General features: G+C 40.5%; 1 protein-coding gene and 1 long non-coding RNA gene across 6 annotated transcripts; one reads left to right on the plus strand and one right to left on the minus strand.

Annotated features, from left to right (window-relative positions):
• Nucleotides 1–65: 65 nt before the first annotated feature.
• LOC146376055 (ceramide transfer protein-like) lies at nucleotides 66–20797 on the plus strand. 5 transcript variants are annotated; one of them, XM_084946063.1, is made up of 19 exons: nucleotides 67–415; nucleotides 534–745; nucleotides 850–984; nucleotides 3246–3362; nucleotides 10024–10131; nucleotides 10270–10408; nucleotides 10894–10977; nucleotides 11106–11263; nucleotides 13471–13563; nucleotides 13729–13815; nucleotides 13929–14021; nucleotides 14416–14493; nucleotides 15158–15253; nucleotides 15420–15552; nucleotides 15643–15713; nucleotides 15806–15934; nucleotides 17175–17304; nucleotides 18845–18982; nucleotides 19185–20796. In XM_084946063.1, the coding sequence occupies exons 2-18, from the start codon at nucleotides 656–658 to the stop codon at nucleotides 18970–18972; spliced, it is 1869 nt and encodes a 622-aa protein (XP_084802189.1). In that variant the 5' UTR covers nucleotides 67–415; nucleotides 534–655; the 3' UTR covers nucleotides 18973–18982; nucleotides 19185–20796. The 5 variants fall into 5 exon arrangements, with proteins under 5 accessions (XP_084802190.1, XP_084802191.1, XP_084802189.1 ...); XM_084946064.1 differs by having other exon boundaries at nucleotides 66–745; nucleotides 10897–10977; XM_084946065.1 differs by lacking the exon at nucleotides 14416–14493 and having other exon boundaries at nucleotides 66–745.
• Nucleotides 20798–22324: 1527 nt separating this feature from the next.
• Nucleotides 22325–24025, minus strand: LOC146376056 (uncharacterized). The gene is made up of 2 exons (XR_014801806.1): nucleotides 22991–24025; nucleotides 22325–22910 (listed from the first exon to the last, which is right to left on the minus strand). It is a non-coding gene; the product is annotated as an uncharacterized LOC146376056 (long non-coding RNA).
• Nucleotides 24026–25085: the final 1060 nt, after the last annotated feature.

Below are 25085 nucleotides of genomic sequence, written 5' to 3' on the forward strand. Positions count from 1 at the left end.
ATATCCAGCTTTTAATTTTATTCAAACACGTATAACTTCCGGTCTGGGGGTGACCGGCGGTCGTACACAGTAAAGCGTGGCTGCGGCTCCTCCCCCCTCGACCCGAAAGTCCTCCGCTGCTGCTAACTGAACTGCGGAACCACAGCAGAGACTCAGTCCGCTGCTCGTCGATTTTCAGATGGAAGTTGATGTGTAGTGGTTTCCCCGAAGGCCTCCATGTCGAGCAGGAGCTTATGGACTGCAGCTAAGATAGCTAACGAGCGCAACCACAAGTTGTTAGTTAGTGTAATACTAGCTAGTTGCGTCATTTGATAGCCACCGCTAACTTAGTTAGCTAGTCTCAGTGGTATACGACGTCAGTTTCAAAACAAAGCACGCAAAACGGAGAAAATCAGATCCAGCTGTCACCTCCAGAGTAGGTGGTGGCCAGACAAGCTAACTCGGTTGAAGTCTGTCAGTGACCTAAGGTATATTACGCCACCTAGACGCTGTTTTGTACTCTCCATTAATGGCCAATTAACGTTATTTTGCAGACCTTAAGTTGAAGAACGTTTCTGCAACCGTATTTTAACTCAACGAATCCAGCAACTAGCGTCGAGCTACGTGGTTGCACTGATACGATCAGATTCAACTTTTCTTGTAAACTTGGAGTTAAATGTCCGAGAAGAGTTCATCGTCCAGTTCGGATGAGGATGTGGACCCGGAATCCGGGCAGCCCCTGGAGCTTGGAGGCGTCCTAAGCAAGGTAACTTTAATTCAATCGGTGTGCAAGTGTTGCTGCACTAGATCACCTGCTGAGCGCGTGTTGCAGCTTTGTAACTGTGTACTTCACGTCTTGTGTGTTTACAGTGGACAAATTACATACACGGGTGGCAGGACCGATGGGTTGTGTTGAAAAACAATACTTTGAGTTACTACAAGTCGGAGGATGAACGGGAGTACGGCTGCAGGGGCTCTTTGTGCCTCAGCAAGGCAGTCATCACAGTAAGTATTTAAACTGGCCAACATCACAGCGAGCTTAGCACCTGTTCAGCATTTCAGTAAGTGAGGGCTCATAAGAGGATAGTTGTTTCTCTAGTAGGTCTCCCTGTTTTGATCCCATCTCTTCTTATTCTTAGCACACGCTCTCCATTTTCCTCTAAGATAGAAAGGTGAACATTAACTTATATTGAGGCTGTGTTGAGATTACAGATAGATATTTGAGCATACCAAGGGAACATTGCTTCAGTGATCATAGCGCTATCAATTGTTCGTGGCCCTTGTTATCTACTATAAATTAGCGTTTGCCCAGGGTTTCAGATGTAAGCTTTGACCACACACTGTAGAGGTTGGACCTACATTCTTCCTATTCTGGCCTCCTGTTAGTCAGATAAACTGAGACCTACCACCCTGGTTAAATATTCACTGCTCTCTCTCTCTCTGATCATACCAAGTACAGAAGCCAAACAATTGGTTTTACTGTAATTTGCGCAGCTGTGTTCAATAGGATTACACGATTTTTAAAAGTACAACTTAAGAAGGTCACAGTGAGGTCCTGCTGCTTGTTGGTGTGAACATAATATCAGTTCCTATGCTTGTGCAGACCTGAATGGAGCACGGTTGTTTTGTAATTGCGCTATAGTAGCCAAACCAAGAATGTACACAGTTTTATTACACATGCTCACAAGTAATTGGAGCAACATGACCCAAACTTTTCCCTGCCTCTATTTTTTTTTCCCCCCTAAAGCGGGCTCTAAGGACTCAGGAATGCACAAACAAATCTTTGCTTCTTAGCTCCCCTGTAACAGCTACACACTGATACACAACTTGTAAGTAAAGACCGACACCAGAAGCTCCCATTGATTGTACATGCCATTGCATTTTCCCACCATTTATCAGTTTTAAGAGTTAATCTAGTATAAGTAATACTTAATATTTGTATATCTTGTATTAAATATTATTAAATTAATCTGATACACACAGATGCGTTGTAAAATGTCACAAGAAGGAAAAGTTAGGATCTGACAATGACTAAGACTTATCAGTGGACTGATAAGACTTTTCGTGAAGAAATGTACACGTTTGAAAAACAAAAAAAAGCTAATGCCGTGTAGATACAGCTGTGCTTACGCAAAGGGGAAGAGAACGTTCCAGTCATAAGGAAAGCATTATAAACTTTATTGTAAAGGGAAGGTTTATGGTCTGTGCCTGATGCAGCAGTGCAAGATAAACTGGATTTGTCAAAGCTATAATCATGGCTGGATGGGCACAAAGTTGCACACACCTTTATAATGAAAATTTAAAACAGGAGCACTTTTCTCATATCCGACTGTTTCTGGTAAGGGAATACGGTAGCGCTGATTTTGTTAGGAACTTCAGTAAAAAGCATTTAAGGGTCATAAAAATCCACCCCATGCTTGTGCCCATTCTAAATATACAAGCTGTGAAATGCAATACCAGCGTTAAAGCATTACTACAATGTTACATAAAGTTTTGCAGGCTGACACTAGATGTCCAGAGTTGTGTGTTGCTGTTGTCAGTGGCTGCAAATAAGCCAGCACATGAGCAACATTCAGCAAATCTAATTAAACTTTGGCAGCATACGATTTTGTCAGCTGACAGAGCAGCTGTATTCTGAACACTGCTGAATAGGGAAAATGGGGGTGGGGACGGACAGAGATTGAACCCCACTGTGTCTTACTTGTTGCAGATCTCTTCTCAGCTGTAAGCAAATTCCAGTTTCAGAGGAAAGGAGGGAATTCTTTGTTGCACATGTTTTGGTGCCTGAGGCGGTTAGTGGCTGGAGCTGGGTGGGGTGTGTTGTAGAATGTGGAAGTGCAATAGTTGAAAGATTTGGCTGAGAAATAGACGGAAATCTTATGATGACCTTGGGTCAGGCGACAGTGTGCTGGAATAATCTCTGTTTTATGTAGCGCTGCTCCACTACGGTTGTTAAGGGCTACGACAGCAGGCTCAAGACATCATCTTCTAATTAAAATCCGTCTTTTTTCCATGGCATATGCATTTCTGTGGCTGATTAAGTCCATATGTGTCCGGAATGTGTCATTGTTAGTAATCCTTTGCCATAGACAGAGAGGTGCTAAAGCGGGATTTTGCTCTTATTTGCTCTCATTCCTTAGAAATGTTATTCATTAAGGGAAAATGTTATTGAAATTTGTATTTTGATATTCAAATTTCGTGTTATTTTATTTTCTGACTCATGCACTCTAATAACTACCCATGCGCTCTGCCTTCTCTCTGCACAGCCTCATGAGTTTGACGAGTGTCGTTTTGATGTCAGCGTGAACGACAGCGTTTGGTACCTCAGAGCCGAAGATCCCGAGCACAGACTCCAGTGGATTGAGTCGATAGAACTACATAAGGTGAGCAGTTTGGTGATTTTTCTCTTTCTTCTGCATATTTTAAAATAAACTTTCTCCTTAGCTTCTTTCGAGATCATTGTTTGCCTGTCATACAGACTTTCTTGGGATTATATTATTTTTGCATGCGAGCTGCATTACCTTGACAGATTAATTTTAGGTAGCATGATTTCAGTTCCTGTTGTCATCAGAGACAGCAGGAGCTTGTTGAGAATCAGAAAAGTGTTTCTTAAGCAGTATTGTGTTAGCTTTTCTTCCTTTTTTTTGTTGATGTAATCACTTAAAAATAGTTTTGCTGTCCATGTTGTTGGGTTTTTTTCTTTTCTTTTTTCAGCATTGGAGTTAAATTTGGGTTCAAGGCTTGTTTCTTTCTTTTTTCCCTTTTTTTGAACAACAGAGTTTTATCTGTTTCCTTTCTTAGTGAACAGGGTGTGGCAGGGCAAGAATCAGAGCCATACACACATACTGAGAGCTCTTTACCCTGGGAATGTGAGGAATCTGAAGAGTAAGGGGTTGATGTGGGGATGTTGTTACATAGTAGGCAGCTGTTTACTCTGCAAGGACATCTGGTTAATGGTATATCACTTCTGAGCATAAAGTTTGTAAAACAAATTGGATATGGTTCAGGTCAGGTAGTGTCTGAAAGGTTGTATTTAGGTGTGTGTGCGTGTGTGTGTTGGTATTTTGGACCTTCATTTTATGAGGCTGAGACTGTGTGTAACTTCGGATCACATGACTTCAGACTGTTGATACACAGTTGCCCCAAGGCCTCTACTTGGAAGCGGATTGTGGGGTTAGTCAGGGAACTTAAGGTTTAACTCTGAGTTTTGGGGCAAAAGTTACAAAGTTACCGGAGGTATTCATTTGATTGTGTGTCTCACTCAGTGTCTCGGCTGATTAAAGCACTTGTTGACCTCAAAAGATTTTTTTCAAGTAAGTCATTTAAGTTAGTGTTTTTTTTATACTTGTCCTTTACTTACTTCAAGTAAAGTTTAAGAGTAACAGCAGGTTATACATTTTAAATTCGATACATTTCTTTCTAACCCTATTCCTCATTGGTCATCTGGAGAAAACACTGTCTCCTTTATGTAAACACGTTCACAGCTTCCTCCCCCAAAACTGTGTGGTCTGTGTAAGACGATAACCAGTGTCATGGCACCATACCACGTGGCGTGATAATAGTTGTTAGGCACATGCCTGCAATATCATCTGTAAAGAGAACGGGGTGACAATGGTGGAGTGTCAGTTCTCATGTTCTCTGGCAAAAGCCAGTCGAGCGGCATGGTGCACAGGTCCCACTAAAGGACACTGGACCCTCATGCCACCCTCATAGTCTGTTTCTGACTGTTTGGTTAGAAACATGTACACGAGTAATCCTCTAGAGGTCATGTTAAGGGCTCGCTCCATCTGTTTGTCGTTGCATAAAGGAGCAAATCCTGCTCCAGAGTTGATGACCTTCTACAGCCCTGTCTAGATCTCTTGTTGTACCATCTTGCTCCTCCACAGTCTTGAGACACACTATACCTTCTGGGGGTGGTAGTATTTGTGACTGTCACTTCCTTAAGTAGCTGGACTCCCTGTGTAGCCTAAATAGGCTGCAGGTGCCATTTCATACTAGCAGAAGTGACAAGGAAAGAGGCCACCAGCTGGAAATCTATTTTTTGGGGGGGGGTTTGTTGCCTCTCCGGTGCACCTGTTGATACTTTCACTTGAACAGCATGCTTCCTAACTGGACAGACTGATATTCCAGTTGAATGGAGATTTGTTGTTAACTTACTACTGCCTTTCTTTAAACTGCAGTGCATTACATCGGTGGTACATTAATTTCATGGTCTGTGCCAAAATGATGTATAATTTAAGAGACTTGTTTTTATAGTGGTTCTTATTGTAGTGCAGTGAACACGCACCATTCAAAAAACATTCACTTTTTCATGAATTCTCATAAGCCGTGCTTCTCCACTGAAGAGTGCTGTCGGTTCACTTTGTGAGTCCTGCTGGATGGTTTTTAGTGTGGGTGTGAGTGACCTGAGGTCAGCAGTCCATTAACAAGGGTGTGAGAGTATTTCAAAGTTATGTCTGAACTGTAACCCACAGCAACCTCAGTGAGCTTAATGAAGCACCACCTCAGCATCACTGTAGTGTTTGTACTGCTACCAATTGGAAAAAGAAGGACTTGCCACATGCAGTGTACACTATGTGTAATATTGTTGTCTGTGTTTCCAGGCTAACTAGCATACACTAACGTTTCTGCTGAAACTCTAAAACATGTGCTATAAATATAAATATTTCATTTGTAGGTTCTTTTTCTGTCCTAGTCCTCAACACGTCTTCACAACAATAGAGCACACACATAACAGCATCTTTCCAGCATCAGTGTGATAGCAGTGCATTTCAGTTGAAATCCTTGAAGGTCACCCTTTTCTACTTTGTGGCGTTCTTTTTTTTGTGTGTGTGTGTGCCACTTTTATAAATTCATACAGGGCAAGTTAATAATCAGTATTTAACAACTCTTAATTTGCTTTAATGTGGGGTGACTAATGATTCCAGCTTTTAAACATCCCAAAAGCAAATATATGTATATCACCGTGGCAAAATTAAGCTGGTCAGAGGTAGTTTTTGTGCAAATCCATTTGTGTTTTTATGTGTGGGTGTGTTTGTGTTGGTGGTGGGAAAAGTCGTGCTAAATGTGGGGACGTTAAGTGCAGCTCTCGATGAATAATACATTTGTTTAATCGCCTGTTCTCACAGCAACAAAAATCAAGAGGGACACATAAAACTCTCCTTTGCACAGAGACGGCTGATCCATTTAAGAGCATTCAAAGGGGTCATATAAGGGGGGGGGGGGGGGGGGGGGATACTTACTGTTTTATTTGTGGGTTTGCTGCCACTTCTTTGGGATGGTTTTGAGGACTGTCTGAACTTCACTAGTCCCTTCACATCTCTTTGTAAAGGAGAGATAAAAGGAAAGAAGTAGATAGAAGTAAAGCTCCAGACAAGTATTATCCCCTGCCTCCCACTCTCTGCTGCTCTCTCTCTCTGTTATAATATACAGTATGCTTCTTCACTCACCCACCCATACTTTATTGGTTTATTACACAAACAGCCCCAGACAGCCTGCGTTTCGCTCTAATGCATACATGCATGCACCCTTCATTTTCACCCTTCTCTCGCTCTTACTCTTCCATGCAAACACACACAGTCACGGTTGCTTGCTCAGTGATGGATGCCGGACATAAGGACGGACAAGAGGAAAAGGTTTCACATATCAGGGTGTGTGGTCTGTTGATGGATGTGTGCAGCGAGAGTGGAGGGCATGTTGGTGTTTTTGTCTTTGAGCCCATGTGTGTGACTGTAAAGGACTGACTGACAGGGGACTCCGTTTCACTACCAAGGAATTTAGAAGACTCCTTCCTTTGACTGAGACGGTGCAGCTAGTGTCTGCCTCGTCTCTGTTCGCTACGGAGGAAATGACTGCTCTCTGTTCTTCCTTTGCTTCTCTTGTAGCTCTGTTCTTTTACTTGATGAGCTGAGCTAAAGCCTGCATGGCTTCTCTTCTCCTCCTCCTATTTCCTTTTGTTTAATAGTGAGGTGTGTCCGGGGAAACGGGAATACCGGATTAAAGCTTCTGAACTGTCACAACATTGGGAGTGTTGGGAGAAGCGGCTGGCCATGTTGAGGCCAGCAAACCGCCGGGACTGCCGCAGTGTCCTGCTCTGCTTTGGCTGTTGGAATGGCCGGATGGTGGGCTTTTAGCACTTTGGCATGCTGCTTGCTCCCTGTCACCCATCACTAAAATCTTTAATTATGATGCCAGTTTTATGGCGATAAAAATGATGTGATCCATCTCTTCCGTCGTCCCCACTGCATAAATTTTATTGTGCTTGCATGTAGTGTTTTAAATTGAGATATAAGAAGAACTAGTCTCTTTAATGAACTTCACTGCATGCCAGCCTTAGTCACTATTAGTAGGAAATTAGACCGAAACTGCATAGCTGAGTACTGACATTTATTTTTCTAAAGAAGCAATAACCTCAGATGTATCGACAATCTGAAGAGTTTACATCACATTTACCCTCATTTCATCAGCATCAACATTATAAAACCTTCAGATCAGGACGCCATTTCATTCGTCGAGAATGAGTGGAGTTAAGTTTGCATGGTTGTCATGCAGCTTGTGAGATACATAAAAATGCCAGTCTGGTCACAGGTTGGTCTCGTCATTGCTTCATTGCACTTTACTGCTTTCTCTGTTTGTACCAACTTAGCAACACTGTAAAAATAACATCTGTCATCCGCACAAAATAGCAATTATATATTGTCAATCAAACGTAATAATCTGCATTAGCAACAAATGCAGAAAAGAATAAATATATTTTAGATTGAAGGCTCTAGTGTTTAGAAAGCATTGAGGATGTCGCATTTCACTTAAAACTGGATTTTTAGTTGGGATACTATTATATTAGCAGTTTAAATCAGCTTTTACAGTATTTATTTATTTTTGCATTTATGTATTTGTTTTTTATTTTGTTGTAAGATATCTGTAACACTTTTTGCCAAGACTTTATTAACCCATGTAGCTCTTAAGTGTAGTCACTGGCTTTCTTAATAAGAATTAATACATTTTCATGTTTTGTTAAAGTCATTATTACTCTAAGACATCCATCAGCAAATACAGTTGCTATGGCAGTTATCTGGATATTGATATTTGTGGCTCGGCGTTGACACGCTGAAGCTTTGCTCTCTGTGGGTAGAGATTTAGAAAATCTTGTCTTTTTTTTTTAAGTTGTTATGTTTACATTTTGCTGGCTATCCAGTGACAGCAAGCCCGAAAGCAGAAGATTGTTTTAAAACAAACAGTTGCTTTGACTTTGGACTCTCAGTGCATTTGTGTGTGTAGTCTGTGTCATTACAGTGTACAGTTCAATGAATGTTGCTGTGGTTAGTTAAGTGAAGGTGCTTTATTGTCACTGTTTTGAATTTAAATTCGTTCTGTGGTGTTTTTTGTGTGGTGATAATGTGTGTCTTGTATGAAAAATACAAATGTTGTAAAAGGTTAATTACAACACTGTGGTAGAGGGGAGTAAATCTGGTTGTTACTTAAATCTTATCTTTGTGTAGCTTTTGAAACAGAGATGTTATATACTGCTTTGTACTAAATACATGCTTTAATATGTCAGTTTTATTGTGTTTTGAGATTGCCTGTCCAGCTCGTTCTCACTAATGTTACATCTCGGAAACAATTCACCACAACTTTACGAAGTGTTTTTGGACATAATTCAAGAATTCATAAGTGAACAGCCTGTTTTTACAGCAGCCATTTTAATACGAAATGATAGATAAACACACACGAATCACATAAATTAAAGCATTGTACCTAAACAGTACAAACCTTCAGTGATGTTTTAATCACCTCCTATTTCGTGTGAGAATGGCTGCTGGAAAAAGGTTCGTGACTAAAATTTAGACAAATATCTGCAATAAATTCATGAAGTATTGACATTTGATAACTAAGAGGTCATGTGCAGACAGATACAGATGTAAACTGCAGCTTGACTGCTTGCAGAAGGCATGCAACTGTGAAGCAATAACCGTGATGTTAATATCACAGCAAACTCTTTATTGAGTGATTGAGTTTTCTGTTGCTATGGTTTTAAACACTTAGATCGTTACCTGGTTGCCGCTGTTTAATGTCGGTTTTCTCAGTCTCTCACTGTGGGATATTACAGCAGAGGAATTCACGTGGGCGCTCTGTCAAGATTGTCACCTGATCCCTCTTCAGTTTGCTCTCTGTCGTTAGGAAATTTTTCTGCATGCCAATTAGCCAACGGAAATAGCTTGCAACCATGTCTTAATTTTGAAATCAAGTGGAAAATTGGACATAAAGCCATGACTAAACCTTGGGAAATCACCTGAGAGTCTTAAAGCATATTACCACCATGGCAAAATAATGTTTCCGTTTATGCTGTGTAAGGAAACATGCGCATTTAAATGAGAGGCTTTAATAATATGGGTTATGAAGTTGCTGTCTGTATGGATACTTTGACAACTGTGTGTGGCATGTACAGCTTTAGAGATTTTTGGCTTGGTATTAACACTTACTAAACTAAAATGTATATATTACATATTTATATAAATCTCTTTTTACTTTGCTGACTCAGTAGTCCAGGAATTGTGAAGTCATCAGTTTGCCGTTGCAGAACGGATGTCATCACTGCCACTCCCTAAATCCTGGTCATAAATCAATTTTGTCATTTCAAATGAAACGATACACTGCATGTTAGCACACACATCACAATAGTCACAAGAAACCCTTGTGAAGTTACTAAAGTAGCTTGACAGTTATTTCCACGGTTACTCAGCCACCACGTATTGGGCCTAAAGGCTGGGTTTCTGCATGTCTCTTCGTCAGCCTCGGCCAGTCTCTGCAGACTGTGAGGGAATGTTTCTGTGTAGGTGTGGGTCCTGCTCGGGTCCAGCTCAGGTATTAGTCAGGAACTGAGCTCCTATGTCTAACTTTGATGATCACCAGGTTTTCTTATTATATTGCAGTTTGTTTAATGTTTAATGTGCCTTTTTACTGATCTTTTGTTCCTTCCTCTTTGTCTCTTCACCTTTTTGTTTCGTGTCTCTCTTGCTGGCCTCCCACATTCCCACGCACCTGCAGGCTGAGTCTGGTTACGGTTCAGAGACGAGTCTGAGGCGTCATGGTTCCATGTTGTCTCTCACCTCAGCAGCTAGTGCCTTGTCTTCCACATCTACATCCTCCTTCAAGGTAAATCATAGTCATCAGTGACTGAGTTGAAAGACCTGGTTAAGCGAGAAATCTCTTTTTTCTTTTTTTTCAGTCTTTTATATTATTTTTTTCCTGTTTGCATCTCTTCGTCTTCTCTCCCCCCCCCCCCTTGCTCAGAAGGGGCACAGGTTGCGTGAGAAACTTGCAGAAATGGAAACTTTCCGAGACATCCTGTGCAGACAAGTGGACACCCTGCAGAAGTACTTTGATTCCTGTGCCGATGCCGTTTCCAAAGATGAATTTCAGAGGGACAGAGGTATACCGGTTGTTGACCTTGCATAGCATCAGATTTACTTCAAAAATAGATGTACATTTGTTTTGAGTTGCCTCTGTTTGTAAAACAGTGATCTCTGGAGCAGTGTGGGGGAGTTGGCTTTGTTGTTTACTGGCACAGCAAAGCAGAACATTAACAGAGATCTTTTTTTATCTGTTTCATGCAGTATGAGAGTAGGTAATGCTCATTGAGAACGGATTCAGAAATCAATAACTTAACAAGACATTATGTGGGTTTAAATTTGCTGTCAGGTTTTTTATTTGTACTATGTTTATTGAATTTGTATTACGATGCAGACACAACCCTAATTGTTTATTTGCACGAAGATATTTAATGTGTTACCTGCAATTATGTGGACGTGGATTATTCAGTGGCATGAAATAGGTTTTAAAATATTATAAGTTATACACTAATAACTATGCAGGGCAGGGAGATGAAGCTATGACTGTTTGTTGTTTTCTAACTAGTAGAGGATGATGACGATGACTTTCCCACTTCTGCGAGACCTGACAGCGAATATAATCACAACAATAATGGCAGCAAAGAGAAATGTGAGTCTATCTGTAAATACTCTTTGACTCTCCATTGCATTACTTGGCTTGATTATAACAAATTCAGTGTAAGTGTGAACACCATTGTTTATTTTTGTTCTTGCTTTCTCTCTTCCTCTCTGTGCCAGTGTTTTCTCCTGCCAGTCCTAAAGGTATTAATGGGATAGACTTTAAGGGTGAAGCCATCACTTTCAAAGCCACCACAGCAGGCATCCTCTCCACTTTGTCCCACTGCATCGAGCTGATGGTGAAACGAGAAGACAGCTGGCAGAAAAGACTGGACAAGGTACGGCTTTGAACTAAGAGTAAAGTTTCCCCAATGGGCGTGTCTGCAGCCACCGCTGTGGGTACTGCTGCTGACTGAGGAGCTGAGTGTTGCTTCCATTTCCCTTAAAGAGCTCGATGTTATCATTTGGGCTCTGTCTCTGAGGTTGTGATGCAACACTCGGTTGTCTAGACTTGATAGTTACAGTATTGCAACATTTATAATTAAAAAGGTGCAGTTTTTGTTTTGGAAAGGTTACAAGGTGATTCTGTATTAAATATATAGCTTTGACTAAATAGTGTAGACAGGACTCTTTTAGAGTTATTAGTTTAGATGTGCTTTTCTTATCTTTCAGTCTTTATTTTTCTTCAGTCTGTGTGCGTTATTCTGGGATTCTGCTCTTGCACTTTATATTCTATGGGAAATAATAAGGTCTCTTAATGAAATAAACTGCTTGCAAGATGCTTTGCAGTTCAATTCTTCATCCAAGCACCTGCTGTAAATGCAAAGCAAATCTCATTCATTCTGAAAGGAGACTGGAGACTATGCTCAGGCAGCAAGAACAATCATTTCAGCCGTCCTTATAATCCAACTATCCGCTGAAAGGTTTAATGTAAACTTGCTACCAAGCATCATTGGCAAATATGGGTTGGTAAATGCATGGATAAGTCAGACTTCCTATAACGCACTCATATTCATTAATATTCAGTGAGTGGCCTGTGTCTTTAAAGGAATGCTCTTCAGAGCTCATCATATAATCCAACCTCGTCAAACCAGTTTTTTTCCCTGTGTAAGGTAGGTGTGCTCCTGCCCAGCCCTCAAAGCCGGGAAGCCCTTTACAGTTAGAATACCTGAGTGACACTACCTCAAAGTTATCAGTGTTTTGATGTATATTAGCATACACTCAGAGGAACAGGACACACCTCACCTCACACTTGAAGTTTACATTAGAAGATGAGTACTCGGACTTCAAGGCAAAGTTTGCCAAAGCGAACGTTACAAAGGAGGACGACAGAGCTGCTCAAACACCAGACACAAAAATGGATACCTCTGCAGACCCACGGCCATTTCTTTACAGTAGGTCTCTGTATGTCAGGGTCCTGGTTGTACACAACTTACTGCAGTATCACATTCTGGTTATTTTGTGTTTTCTGGAATATATCTACACCTCTCTTTGCACTTTGTTCAGTTCCTTTGACTTTGTGTCTTATTTTTCTGCATTTAATAGTATCTCTTTAGAGCGTAATTGTTTTGTATTATAGATGAGCCTGTTTGATTCAGCTTACCTGTTGTTGTTTTTTTGTAATTGCTGTATGTCAAAACTTTGTCTTAATTATCTTTTTTCCTGCAGTGAAAGTTGTTAGACTGTATTTTTGTTCATTTTCTTTTGCAGACAGGCGATTTACTGCATTCCTGTTATTTTAAGTGATAGATTTTATTATAACAGTGACACTGGAATATAGTCCGACTTCTTTAGTTCTCTATTCAAGCAATCATTGAGATTATTTGTGTGAAATGACAGTTTTTGTCCCTGGCAAATAACATTATAGACACACAATTAAAATATTTAAAACTTGTTTAACACATGGCTGAATAATGGGGTCGTTTACTTAACTTTTATGATTTTTTTTTTTTTTTTTTTTTTTTTTTTTTTTTTTAAATCACCTGTCATGTTGTTAATTTAAGCATAGTGTTTGGTGTGACAGGAAATGTTTCCACACAAACTCCTGACAATGTTACGAGAATGAGGCTGGGACATTGTCTGAAGTAAGACATAACACACAACAGGAAACAGTGTATTTCTGTCCCCACACTATTGAAAAAAACTGTTTGGTTTTGGGGAGGAAGTTGCCTGTATAAAAACGACACAGGAGACCTAGCTCTTGCGGTGAATTAAACAGGCAATTCATGTGCTTGGCTGGAAATCACACCTTTTTTTAGCAGGTTAAAAACTGTTTAAAGTAGAATCGGACTGCAGTGGACGGTTGTGTTGTCAGATGCCCTTTTGCTGGATGACGTCAAGAAAAGGCTAGGGCTACAGTGCTGGTTCAATGGGTTTCTGTGTTTACACGCTCTACGTTTTTATTCAAAGTTTCAATACAGCTGAACTAACCGTGTGTGTGTGTGTGTGTGTGTGTGTGTGTGTGTGTGTGTGTGTGTGTGTGTGTGTGTGTGTGTGTGTGTGTGTGTGTGTGTGTGTGTGTGTGTGTGTGTGTGCGCGCGCGCAGGAGCTGGAAAAGAGGAGGAAAGTAGAAGATGCCTACAAGTCTGCTGTGAATGAACTGAAGAAAAAGTCACACTATGGAGGCCCAGACTACGAGGTACAATGAAATCAGATAAGCTGAACGGATTGGATAAGAACTAGATGACGACAGTAGGAAGATTTCCTGATGTTGCACATCCCTGTTGTTTTTAATCTTGGGTGAGGCTTTTCTCACAGGAATCACAAATTCTGACATTGTGTGCGTGTTATTGTTTGTTCACAGGAGGGGCCCAACAGTCTGATCAATGAAGAGGAGTTCTTTGATGCAGTGGAAGCTGCACTGGACAGACAAGACAAGATAGAGGAGCAGGTGTGATGAAGACCTAAATGTGCCTCGCAAAGTCAGGACATGTTTTAAAAACATGAATCTCCAATAAATTAATCTATAAACAAGTGTCTATTTCTGTTTACTGTTTCCCTCAGTGCCAGTCAGAGAAGGTCAGAAAACCTCGACTAACTCTGGCTTCCCCTAGTGATGCCTACTCCACCATCGGTACTCACAGATTTGCCAACAAGGTGCGCAGCATATTTTTATTGTCACTATAACTTTCACCCTATTCCTATCCCACTGTGTTGTAATTTAAGGCTACAAGTTGCTGCTCTTTTCTTTGCCTAATGATTCCTGTAAAAATCAAAGGCAGCTTACAGCCGGTGTGAGCTGCCTACTTGGTGCTGACTCCTGAAAAATTACTCATGATGTGGCCATGTGTCATCTTAACTGTTTATTGTCTTAACTGTTTGGCAATCATTTTGTGCTCACTGCAGTGTTTTTCAATAGCTAACATGATGGCTTCATATGAAATCCTACTTTAGCAGGTTGTGGTTGTTCTCCACTGCTCTGCTGCCGTGGTGTCTTTTTCAGTTTTTGTTGTTTATTCCTTTCTTTTTCAACCCTCTCTCCGCTGTACAGCCCTATAGCCACTCTTCTTCCTTGTCCTCAATCGAGCTAATCAGTGCTTCAGATGACATTCACAGATTCAGCCCTCAGGTACTGTGCTTGGTCAGCTAAGAGCAGCCTGCTGCTTTCCATGACAATCAGAGAGAGCATGAGCAAATGGCATGCCTACTAACCACTCGCTCCAGGTTTTCACTAATATTTTGAGGATTATAGTATACTAGTGTTTATACATTGTGCTCTACATTGACCCATGAGGGGGGGAAAAAAACCTACCTAGTCAGAGTTGAAATTTCCCGAGAGAGCAGGTTGAGTTGTCCTTACCACAAAGTAGGTCTTCTGTGCATGTTAGGAATTTGGTTCATTTCCTCCTCCTCCTTTCTTCACTGCACGCTTCTCCTTCCACAGCATGAACAGGCATGAATCCAGGCTAGCTTTGCACTATATTTTTAACTCATTGTTGAGATGTTAAATAACACCCCAAGCAGTATCAAGTGCCTAATATTTATTTGGCTACTGCTTTGTGGATAATGTATTTGCTTAAGACATTCCTGTGATTCTGACACACCAGTAGTTTTCCTCATGCCTCCTATGTTGTTAAACAATAGCAGCATAGGTAGAAGGTGTGTTGATTGGTCAGGGCTGTAAATCATTACACCTGAGCATAGGAACCTCAGGTTCCTCTCTAACTGTGCCTTGTTGGTAAAAACAGGAGAAGACTGCCTAACATATCATTAAATCAATATCTGACTCTTAGGTGGAGGAAACTGTGCAGAATCACATGGCTTACTCCATCCAGGAGGTGGGGGGCGATGCCAACTGGCAACTGGTGGTAGAAGAAGGAGAGATGAAGGTGAGGAGAGAGAATGTTGTGAATATTTAAATCTCATTGATGTTTTAAAAGTTATTACGGTGATTTAAAACTTTTAAAAGGCTGAAAAAAAAATCATCTTAGTTTTTAGTAACGGGTGAAGTTGTTAGTGTGTTTATAATATTCTGTCTGTGGTGCTGTGTAACAGGTATACAGGAGGGAAGTGGAGGAGAACGGCATCGTCCTGGATCCCCTCAAAGCGACACATGCTGTGAAGGGGGTAACTGGACATGAGGTCTGCCACTACTTCTGGGACACTGCAGTCCGATTAGACTGGGAGAGTAAGATCTGTGTTTTAGTCCAACATATTATTACTATTTGACTCTCCTTGTGTTATTGCCATGACCTGATGTGAACTCTCCCTCCCACAGCCACCATTGAAAATTTCCACGTTGTGGAAAAGCTCTCTGATAATGCCGTCATTGTGTACCAGACGCACAAGGTATACTGAGTGCATGGTGCCTTTTCATCAGTAGCATTAAACGACCTGTTTTTGATTGATTTGCCTGCTGAATTTTGTCTTTCATGTTTTAGAGAGTGTGGCCTGCCTCTCAGAGAGATGTGCTGTATCTGTCAGCCATCAGGATGATTCCACCAAGAAATGAAAACGACCCCGACACATGGCTGGTCTGCAACTTCTCTGTGGACCACGATGACGCCCCTGTAAGATTAACCCTCTGAGGCTTACATTGTGTTGTTTTCCATCATGTGTTCATATAACCGCCCAACTCTCTGATAGCATTCAGCGACTGAGTGGTGTTAAACATGCTGTTGTGCCTACACTCTGACACAGTGAGTGATTACATATCAGGCTCATTGAAATCTTGGTATGCTTCTGAATGATGAAACAGTCCAAATATAACACTAAGTTAGCAGTGCCAAGAGAAGTGAGGACTTTGTGAGACAGTCTCACAGTTACTGCCTCAATTCTGCTGCTATAAACACACAAGTAAGTTTCCAGGATAAATTTCCATCTCGGGGAGCCATTTGCTGTCATAAACACACTCTTTCCTGGCAAATGTTGAGATGCTTAATCTGTCTGTGCCTGCCTGCAAAACACTGGAGTACAGTATCTACAGCATTATATACTGTGGTTAGTTTTCAATGATAAGAAACTTCCACCTCCAAACAGAAAGCAAATTGGGATAATAGATTTTCACTGTTAGATTCTGAAATCAACACTTTGTGTCCCCCTATCAAATCAGCCTTAATGAGTCTCTTCTGCATATATTATGTTAGTATGCACACTAATGTAAATAGCAAGTAGATTGTTGTCAGAGTAATCAGGTCTGGATTTGAGGTTTAATGCAGCGGTCCCCAACCTTTTTTGCGGCACGGACCGGTTTATGCCCGACAATATTTTCACGGACCGGCCTTTAAGGTGTCGCAGATAAATACAACAAAATAAAACTAGTACCGGTACCGAAAAAAGAAAATTTATTCATAACACACGTGAAAAGACCCAGGAAAACCGAGTAAGCGATAAAAACGATAACAAAATAACGCTGAAAAACGATAAAAACCCTGAAAACCATACATTTCACACCTGAGCCTCAACTCTCGCGGCCCGGTACCAAACGACTCACGGACCGGTACCGGTCCGAGGCCCGGGGGTTGGGGACCGCTGGTTTAATGCATTAACTGTGTTTTTGTCAGACAAAGACTGTTTTGAGCATGTTTATATTTGTTTACATCAAAGTACTGTGTTTAGTTCATTAAAGCTTTTACAAACATCGTGATTTTTTTAAACAAGACTTTTTTGGGGCGAAACAGAAGAACAGCATTAATCTTACTCACCTTGTCAGTTCATCTACAGTAAGAGTTGTGTTAGCTTGGGGGGTTGTTTGTATTTTGTTTTTGATTATTATTATTGTTGTATTTATTTGTCTATTTTAACTTTCAGCCCACAAACCGGTGTGTTCGTGCCAAAATCAATGTTGCCATGATCTGCCAAACGCTGGTCAGCCCACCAGAGGGTGACAAAGAAATAAGCAGAGACAACATCATGTGTAAGATCAACTATATTGCCAATGGTAAGTACCTCTGAAGATCATCTAGTTTTGATCTTAGCATATGTGCCTGAGGCAAGATCAATGGCCAGCAAAACAAAACCTGTGTAGCAACAACAATCTTGCTATAATGCAACCTACTGTAAATGCCAGAGGCTCCAGCCAAACCTCAAATCAGTTTTTCAGTTTTACTCAGTCTGCATGTGTCCCTACACATACAGTGGTGGGAAATAATTATTGTATTATTATATTATTATTATTGTAAATGTGCGTTCTTGAGCAGGGGGGTTTCTAGTGCTGTGAGATTTCAGTCCATTGCAGTGTAGTGTGTTGCTGATGGTGACTGTGGTCCCAGCTGCCTTCAGATCACTAATAAGCTCCTTCAGTTTAGTTTTGGGCTGATCCATCACCTTTCGCGTGATCATCTTCACATCAAGAGGCATAATCTTGGAGCTCCAACCTGAGGATGACTGTTGGTGCGATTTATTTAGAAATTGAGAAATGTATAACCATCAGTCACTGAGCTTCTTGCTGATGGTCTTGTAGACAATTCCAGCCTGTCTGCAGGTCTAAGATCTGGTCCTTGATACCCTCTGGCAGCTCTTTGGTCTCACCCATGGTAATGGAGAGGTTGGAATGGATTTTGTGGACAGGTGTGCTTTATATACCGAACAAGCTGCTTTCTGTAAATGACTGACTGACTGATTGTTATCAGTGTGGGAGACAGAAATCTGTCTGGATTGTAGAGCATCAAATACTTAGGAGTCAATGACGTGCAAAATGATCTATAACATTTATGTAACATGTTTTTCTAGATTTTTTGCTTGATATTTTGTCTCTCTCCTTCAAAATGAAACTACCATAAAAGTTAGAAATTGTTTGTTTCTTTGTAAGTAATCAAACTCAAGTTCATTATTGCCCCACTTTATATGAAAAAACACCAGGCAATAAATGAGAAAAGCACACATCGAATGTTCCAGCTGGCACATATACATATATCAGCTCGTTGATCCTCGGATTCAGTTTAAATGGTTCAGACAAAGAAATTATAGTTGATTTACATATACAGACAACAAAAGGCCTTAAAAGGAAAATTATGTATCGAGTAGTTTCAGTGTATCTGGATCTAATGTGACAATCTTCAGCTTGGTAACATCTTGTGTCACAAGTTAAAAATGAATATACACCTTTATCCTCATTTGAAACAATCTGATATCAGCATTTTTAAACTTAGTACAGCTGCTCTGACACATGGATCACACAGTCTGGGTTTCTTTGAAATTTCAGTCCAGGCTGCATCTTCTCTAAGAGGTTGTTACATAAAGGATCGCTGCAGGGTGAATCTTGAGCCAGTTTATTGCCGGGGATGCTGAGCAGTTCAAAGGATGTTCATTTAATAAATCTTGCATTTCCTTCTCCCACTAGAGGGCACCTCTAAACAGTTACAGCTCTCTGTGCACTGAATCACTGAGTTACTGTTAATTGTTTTATCATAAGTCAGCAGGAACACATTGGTTTTTGTTTTCATCTTTGTCTTTGTTCCCTCACTCCTGTGTGGCTGCAGTAAACCCTGGAGGCTGGGCTCCAGCATCAGTACTCAGAGCCGTGGCCAAGAGAGAATATCCCAAGTTCCTCAAACGCTTCACCTCCTACGTCCAGGAGAAAACTGCTGGGAAGCCTATCCTTTTCTAAATTTAAACAGGTAACCACAGAAACACTGTTATTAGCAGCGGGATTCTTCTATACTTAGTTGTATTTGTATTCTTTTGTTTTGTATCCTGACTTTATTACACTATTTGAGATATCTCCTGGTTGATGTCGTATCTGTTATTTTGAATCAGCCAGCAGATCCATACACTTACTTCAATTTATTCTTTGTATTCTTTTAATCCTGCTCATTTCAGCTTTCAGAGGTGCCAAGTTCATCTGCTGGGGAGACTGCGTTGTTGAAGTGACTGTTGAAGATCACATGACCATTCACGTGTCACCGCACCATCAGGACGTGCTGCTTGAAGATGAGACTGCTTTTGGCCCTAATGGATCAGTAGTTATCATCTTAGATTGTAACCTGTTGGTCATGGGTTCGTTTGTACGTAAGCTGAAACATTTCCTAAACAGTCTTCAAATTGTTACCGATAATTTGCTTTTTGTTTTTTATTTGTTTTTTGTTAGGGTTCTTTTTTTTTTTATTTTGTAAATTGTTTTGTACATTTACTATGATTAAACTTTTCTTGAACTTTTGGGGGGTTTGCTCTAATCACTAGTATTACAGCTACTTGTTTTGCTGCTGCTAAAGTAACTACCATGAAAGAGGAAAGAGAACAGATACTTACAGTGAAAGCACAGATGAGGTGTGGTACACTATTTCCTCTTTCTTGCCTTTTGCTGATCCTCTTGTGACGACTCTTTGTAGTTTGATGGGGGGTCAGAGCCTAAAGCTTTGAAGTCTTTACATTTCTAGATTGTTATAAAGTAGCTTTCAGAGAACACCGTGGACACAATGTATTGTACAGATAAAACAGTAAGATTTCAAATAGATTATCAATTGTGAGAAATGTGAATTGACTCTTAAATGCTTGAATTTGATGACAGAAATGGGCAGATTAGATACAACAAGAGTGATGAGGAGCACTTACTAAGTCTAATTGACTTGTGTTGGACAATATTTTCAACTATCCAGATGATGTCGTTAGTTAGATGCTAAGTTGCGGTATTTGCATGTATTTGTCAGTCAGCATGCTGTTGCTGACAGATATTTGCAAAGGACCGGCCCTAGTGTCTGGTTTGAAGATTCCTCTCTTTCTTTGAGAGCTGAATGAATACATTTTGTACCCTCTAGGTTTTCTCATCTCTATTTTCAGACCCTGGTGAGGCAGGGAAAATAAAATCTTTCTGTTCACTCAAGAGTGTCAGATTTATAAATTACTCCTGCTGCTTTTAAGCGGAATTGTTATTAAATGTTAACTAGGATTATCATTTTATAATGTGTTCCTTATGTTCTCAGTCAGATGCTGATTTTACATTTCAGATGCCACACTACCGTGCAGTGGTTTCCTGCACTTTGACTGATAAACTACCCCCAGTATGCCTTAGACGCCAGGAGTTCTGGCTTTCTCTACTGTTCAGCCACCAGACGTGCATTTATCAACACTGAAATCAAACTGGGTGGGGTTGGGAGGGGGAGGGTCAGCATTTCACATCATCTTACCTCAAGGTTTCAATTTAGACTGTGTTCAATGCCATCAATAGTTGGGAGTTTAGCAGTCAGTAGATCTGCATGGTTTGAAAAAAGAGATTTGAGGTTAGGAGGGATCTGGATAATTGTTTTGCCGATAATGATAAGAGCTAAATCTATGAGCGGTGTCAGCTGAAGAATGCATTTAGTCTTTTTAATTTTGATATTTTTGTCAGTAATCTACACACTTTGTATATTTCTAAGTTGTACATCAGAAGTGTTATTTGCACTAAATGTATTGCAATTTGACAATGTTCTGTAAATTAAAATTAATATACAAAAAACTGTAAGTGTTTTTGGTGTTTTTAAGGTTTTGTTTTTTGTTTTTTTAAGTTATTCCAAACACAGACCTGGGCCCTATTTCAGGAAGCCGGTTTAGAAAACTCAGAGTGAAAAACGATACTCAGGGTTGAGTAACCCCGAACTGTCCAACTCGGAATATTCGGTTTCAGAAAGCCTGATAACAATTAGTTCAATCAACGCGGAGTTGCTTTAACCCCAAGTTAAGCGCGCGCACGAGGATACATAAAGCCCTGATTAGTGGAGCACAGATTAAGCGAGTCACCATGGAGACGGAGGGAAAGAAGGCGCGGTCAATGTATTTTACAGCGCTTGAGGCCGAAATTCTGATGGCAGCATATGCCGATAACATGCAAATTTTGCGGAAAAAAAGTAACACAGCCTCAGCTGCAAAAGAAAGGGAGCATGCATGGCAAAACATAGCCGACAGAGTCAATGCGTGAGTGTTAATTTAAACATTGATCTAGGGATTTCCACCCATTTAACACGTTATTTTATTATATTTTATTTTTTATTTTATACATTTTATTTTGTGATGTGATGTGAGCGCAGGTGCAACCCAACAGGCCCCAAACGTTCCTGGCAGCAAGTAAAAATGAAATATAAAAATATAGTCCAAACAGGTAAGGTGTAATTGTATTATGAGCCATAGTGCTTGGTCTGTTTGTCCTATGTAAATCAATTGCAGTTAGAGGCTACATTAATTTTCTTCCTGTAAGCACTTATTGAAATTATCTGAGCACATTACAAGTACATATTTGCTTACTCTGTATGCTCAAATGTGACCCGTTATAGCCAACAGAAACAAAGCGGAGGCCCGAAAAACAGGTGGGGGTCCTCCACCACCACCACTCACAGAGTGAGCCTTCCCTCAGTCTTGGTTGTCTTTGAGAGCATAATGACAATGAAGTGTAAGGTGATTGGTATATGTTTGTTAATTGCCATTTGGTCCCTTGTAAGTTATAAGTGACCTGTATAAACCTCATATTCTATCAGTTGATGGTGATGGTGTACTGCATCTGGTGCAGCCTCCTGTTGAGCCAGACCAACATGCAGTTGTGAGTACTCTTAATACTCCACAGATTATATGAGTTTACAGTAGAACAGCAATGTTGTTAATTTCTTTACTACAGGAAAATAATGAAGAAACATTGACAGCTGTTACAGAGGAGGAAGCAACAGAGACACTTTATGAGGTTTACATCTTACAATGGAAAATATAACAATTGAATAAAATGTGGTACTATAATAAAACCATGGACTTTCTATGTCTCTAACAGAGTGATGATGGAAATGAAGAGGAAGAGGGTCCAGCCACTTCTCCAACAAACCTTTCCTCAGTAAGATGTTCAGCACTGATTTACAACCAACCTAAGTAGGCATGTACTATGAATGTCAATGCTATTTTCTGTGTTTCAATAGCTCCCTGTAAAGCAGCTGTACAAGACCTATTTGATCAAGAAAATAAAAAAATGCGACTTGGAAATGGAACACTTCAAGCAGCAGATCCAAAAGACCAAGATTGAGATTTTACTGCTGGAACATCAGTTAAGGGTGGGTGAAGTGGTCAGAGATGGACGAATTATTTCAGTGTTTGAACAACATAATAATATACTTATTAATACTTTGTGTACAGGAAATACAGGCGACCAATAAAGCCAGTTGAACAAAAAATCTGTTTATTCTTCTTTCAACATGTTGAGGTGATGGGTCAAAGGAAATGATTGTGACATATGGTGTCGACTGACTGCTCTTCCATCTTGTATGTCCGTGGGAGGGTCAGGATGTTCATGGTTTGGATCACTGCTGATGTTTGGTTCAGAAGGACAGTGTTCTCCTCTAATTGTGGCAATGTTGTGAAGAATCACACATGCCACAATAATGTCACATGCCCTTTCTGGGGTGACCCTGAGTCTTTGAAGGCACTGGAACCGGGCCTTAAGCATTCCGATAGTCATTTCAACTCTGGCTCTTGTCCTGCAATGAGCCAGATTATATCGCTGCTGTGGGGCCGGTTCAGGGTCAGGGTAAGGGGTAAGCAAATAGGGTAAACATGGATACCCCCTATCACCAAGCAAGTAGCCAGTGAACTCTCCTAAGACAGAAGGATACACTTCAGCTCAAATGTCCCTGTAGCAATTGGTCTTTATATATTTTAAAGTATTTTCAACTCACCATGTCCAAATTTTGTGCTCAGTGTACATTCACGAAAAATTCGTGAGTCATGAACAGAGCCTGGCCACTTGACTTCCACATTTGTGATAATGTTGGCAGCATCACATATGATCTTCACAGTGCAGAGAACACAAATTAGCATCCATTACTATAATGAAATAATTTGTTAGTTTGAAATGCTACAGGGAACTATGTACCTGTACATTAATGCTGTGGAAAGACTTCCTGTTCACATAGTCTCCTTCATTTACTGAAGGAGCAATGATTGGAATGTGAGTGCCATCTATACAGCCAATCACGCCTGGGAACCCTGAAAATAAATGTAAAATTTAAGTAGTAGTTCAAGTATCACCACATCATGAATTAAGTTTTGTTCATCCTGATACCTGCAATTTTGTGGAATCCCTCTTTGATAAATCTTGTGGGTCTGTGACCGGGGAACACCACAAACGAGTACAGGAGACGTTTCAGTGCAACTGTAACATTCCTGACTGCCCGACAGACGGTAGCCTTGGAAACGTGCTCAGCGTCACCAATATTATACAGAAAGCTCCCGTTTGCAAAAAAACGAAGTGCAATACAAATAATATGTACAGAACTGAGAGAATGTCCGCGATGTGTCACATGAGCAATATTAGGCCTGAGGATGTTATTCAAATGAATTATAGATTGTGCTGAAAAACGGTAACGTTCACACAGAAAATCATCAGGAAATGATAAAATGTCCAAACGCGCTCTAATCACTCTCTCCCGGCGGAGAGCTCTGCGGAGAATTTGGGCTTCAACATCTACTGGCTCTTCAAGGAAGGGGCACGCCATGTCTGACACTTCCTACAGTCAGGTTTCCGACAAAGAGGCGGGGACAGTCAGGGTTAGTTGCAGTAAACCTGCTAGGGGGCAGGTTAGCTTCACGGAGTGTGTCGTCATGGTGACTCACTCAGGCTTCATCTGAACTCGCTTTGTGAAACCGAAGACCCAGAGTTTTCGTTCACTCAGGGTATACTTACTCAGAGTTTGCACTAAACCGGCTTCCTGAAATAGTGCCCTGGAGTCAGAAAAATTGCACTTCATTGTGTCACGAAAGATCTTGAACTTGATTAAAAGCATTGCCATCAGTGTAGGTGTTCCACAGGGATCCATTCTTGGACCTATTTTATTAACATTGTAAGTGTGTGTCTGTGTATAATCTATATCTCTGTGTATATAATATTTTTGTGTTTTTACTGTCAGCTGCATTGTATCACATCTGTGTAATTTATGTAGAGCGTTTACATTTTCACACCACCTTCCAATGTCAGGTTTACCAAAGTAGTCCTAAATTAAGTTTTGCTTGTTACAAAATTTTTTGTTTCTACAATGGTTATTCCACCAGAATATGCTTGAATATTGTTACTGCATTCCTGAACAACACTAATTTTAGTGGTTGTATGTGATACTTGATTAATTTCTGACTTCTCAGAGACGTCCAGTGGCTTCAAATGTGGGTAAAAAGCTTGAATTAAGTTCAGTTAATGTAGTCATTTTTATTTTAATCAGGTTTTTTTTTTTGAAAGATTTCGAAAATATTCTTTTTTTTTTTTTCTTCTTTTTACAAAAGGTAGTTAATTTTTAACTTTCAGCGGTAGCCTGTATTTTACTTATTCATCAGTCCTTAAATACAATCATGGCAACATTAGAAAGAATAACTACTGACATCTAGCGGTGAATACTTTACACTACATACACTTTAATGCAAGTTAGCTCCGGTGTTGGTCCGCCTGCTGAAAATGCAAATCAGATCGCATCCAAAGGAAAAAGAGACTGTAGCCTGTGTCCAGGCAGCAAGAAAAACAGGAAAAGTCAGTTCCCCGGTCCTTTCCATGATCCAGCTATCCGGATAAAAGCGGCTACTGTAAACATGTTATGAAATTCAACTCCTACAGTCACTGCTCAGTAAACATGAAAAAAGTGGACAGTTTGAGGTCCTGTAACACTCTCTGTTCATGTTGACACTGATTGGCCTGTGCCTTTAAAAGAGCTCCTCATGTATGTCCTGATCCTCAGCTGATCTCGACAAACCAGTTCCTTCCCTCTCTCTCTCTCTCTCTCTCTCGGT

The sequence above is a fragment of the Perissodus microlepis genome, chromosome 12 (genome assembly GCF_051167445.1).
Source record: "Perissodus microlepis isolate ML-2025 ecotype Zambia chromosome 12, ASM5116744v1, whole genome shotgun sequence".
NCBI classification, from domain to species: Eukaryota; Metazoa; Chordata; class Actinopteri; order Cichliformes; family Cichlidae; genus Perissodus; species Perissodus microlepis.

Coding starts and splice junctions, on each gene's coding strand:
- LOC146376055 (XM_084946063.1), top strand. CDS start 656: ATGTCCGAGAAGAGTTCATCGTCCAGTTCGGATGAGGATGTGGACCCG. Junction 15,935..17,174: donor TGGACCACGATGACGCCCCT/GTAAGATTAACC, acceptor TTTAACTTTCAG/CCCACAAACCGGTGTGTTCG. Junction 17,305..18,844: donor GATCAACTATATTGCCAATG/GTAAGTACCTCT, acceptor GTGTGGCTGCAG/TAAACCCTGGAGGCTGGGCT.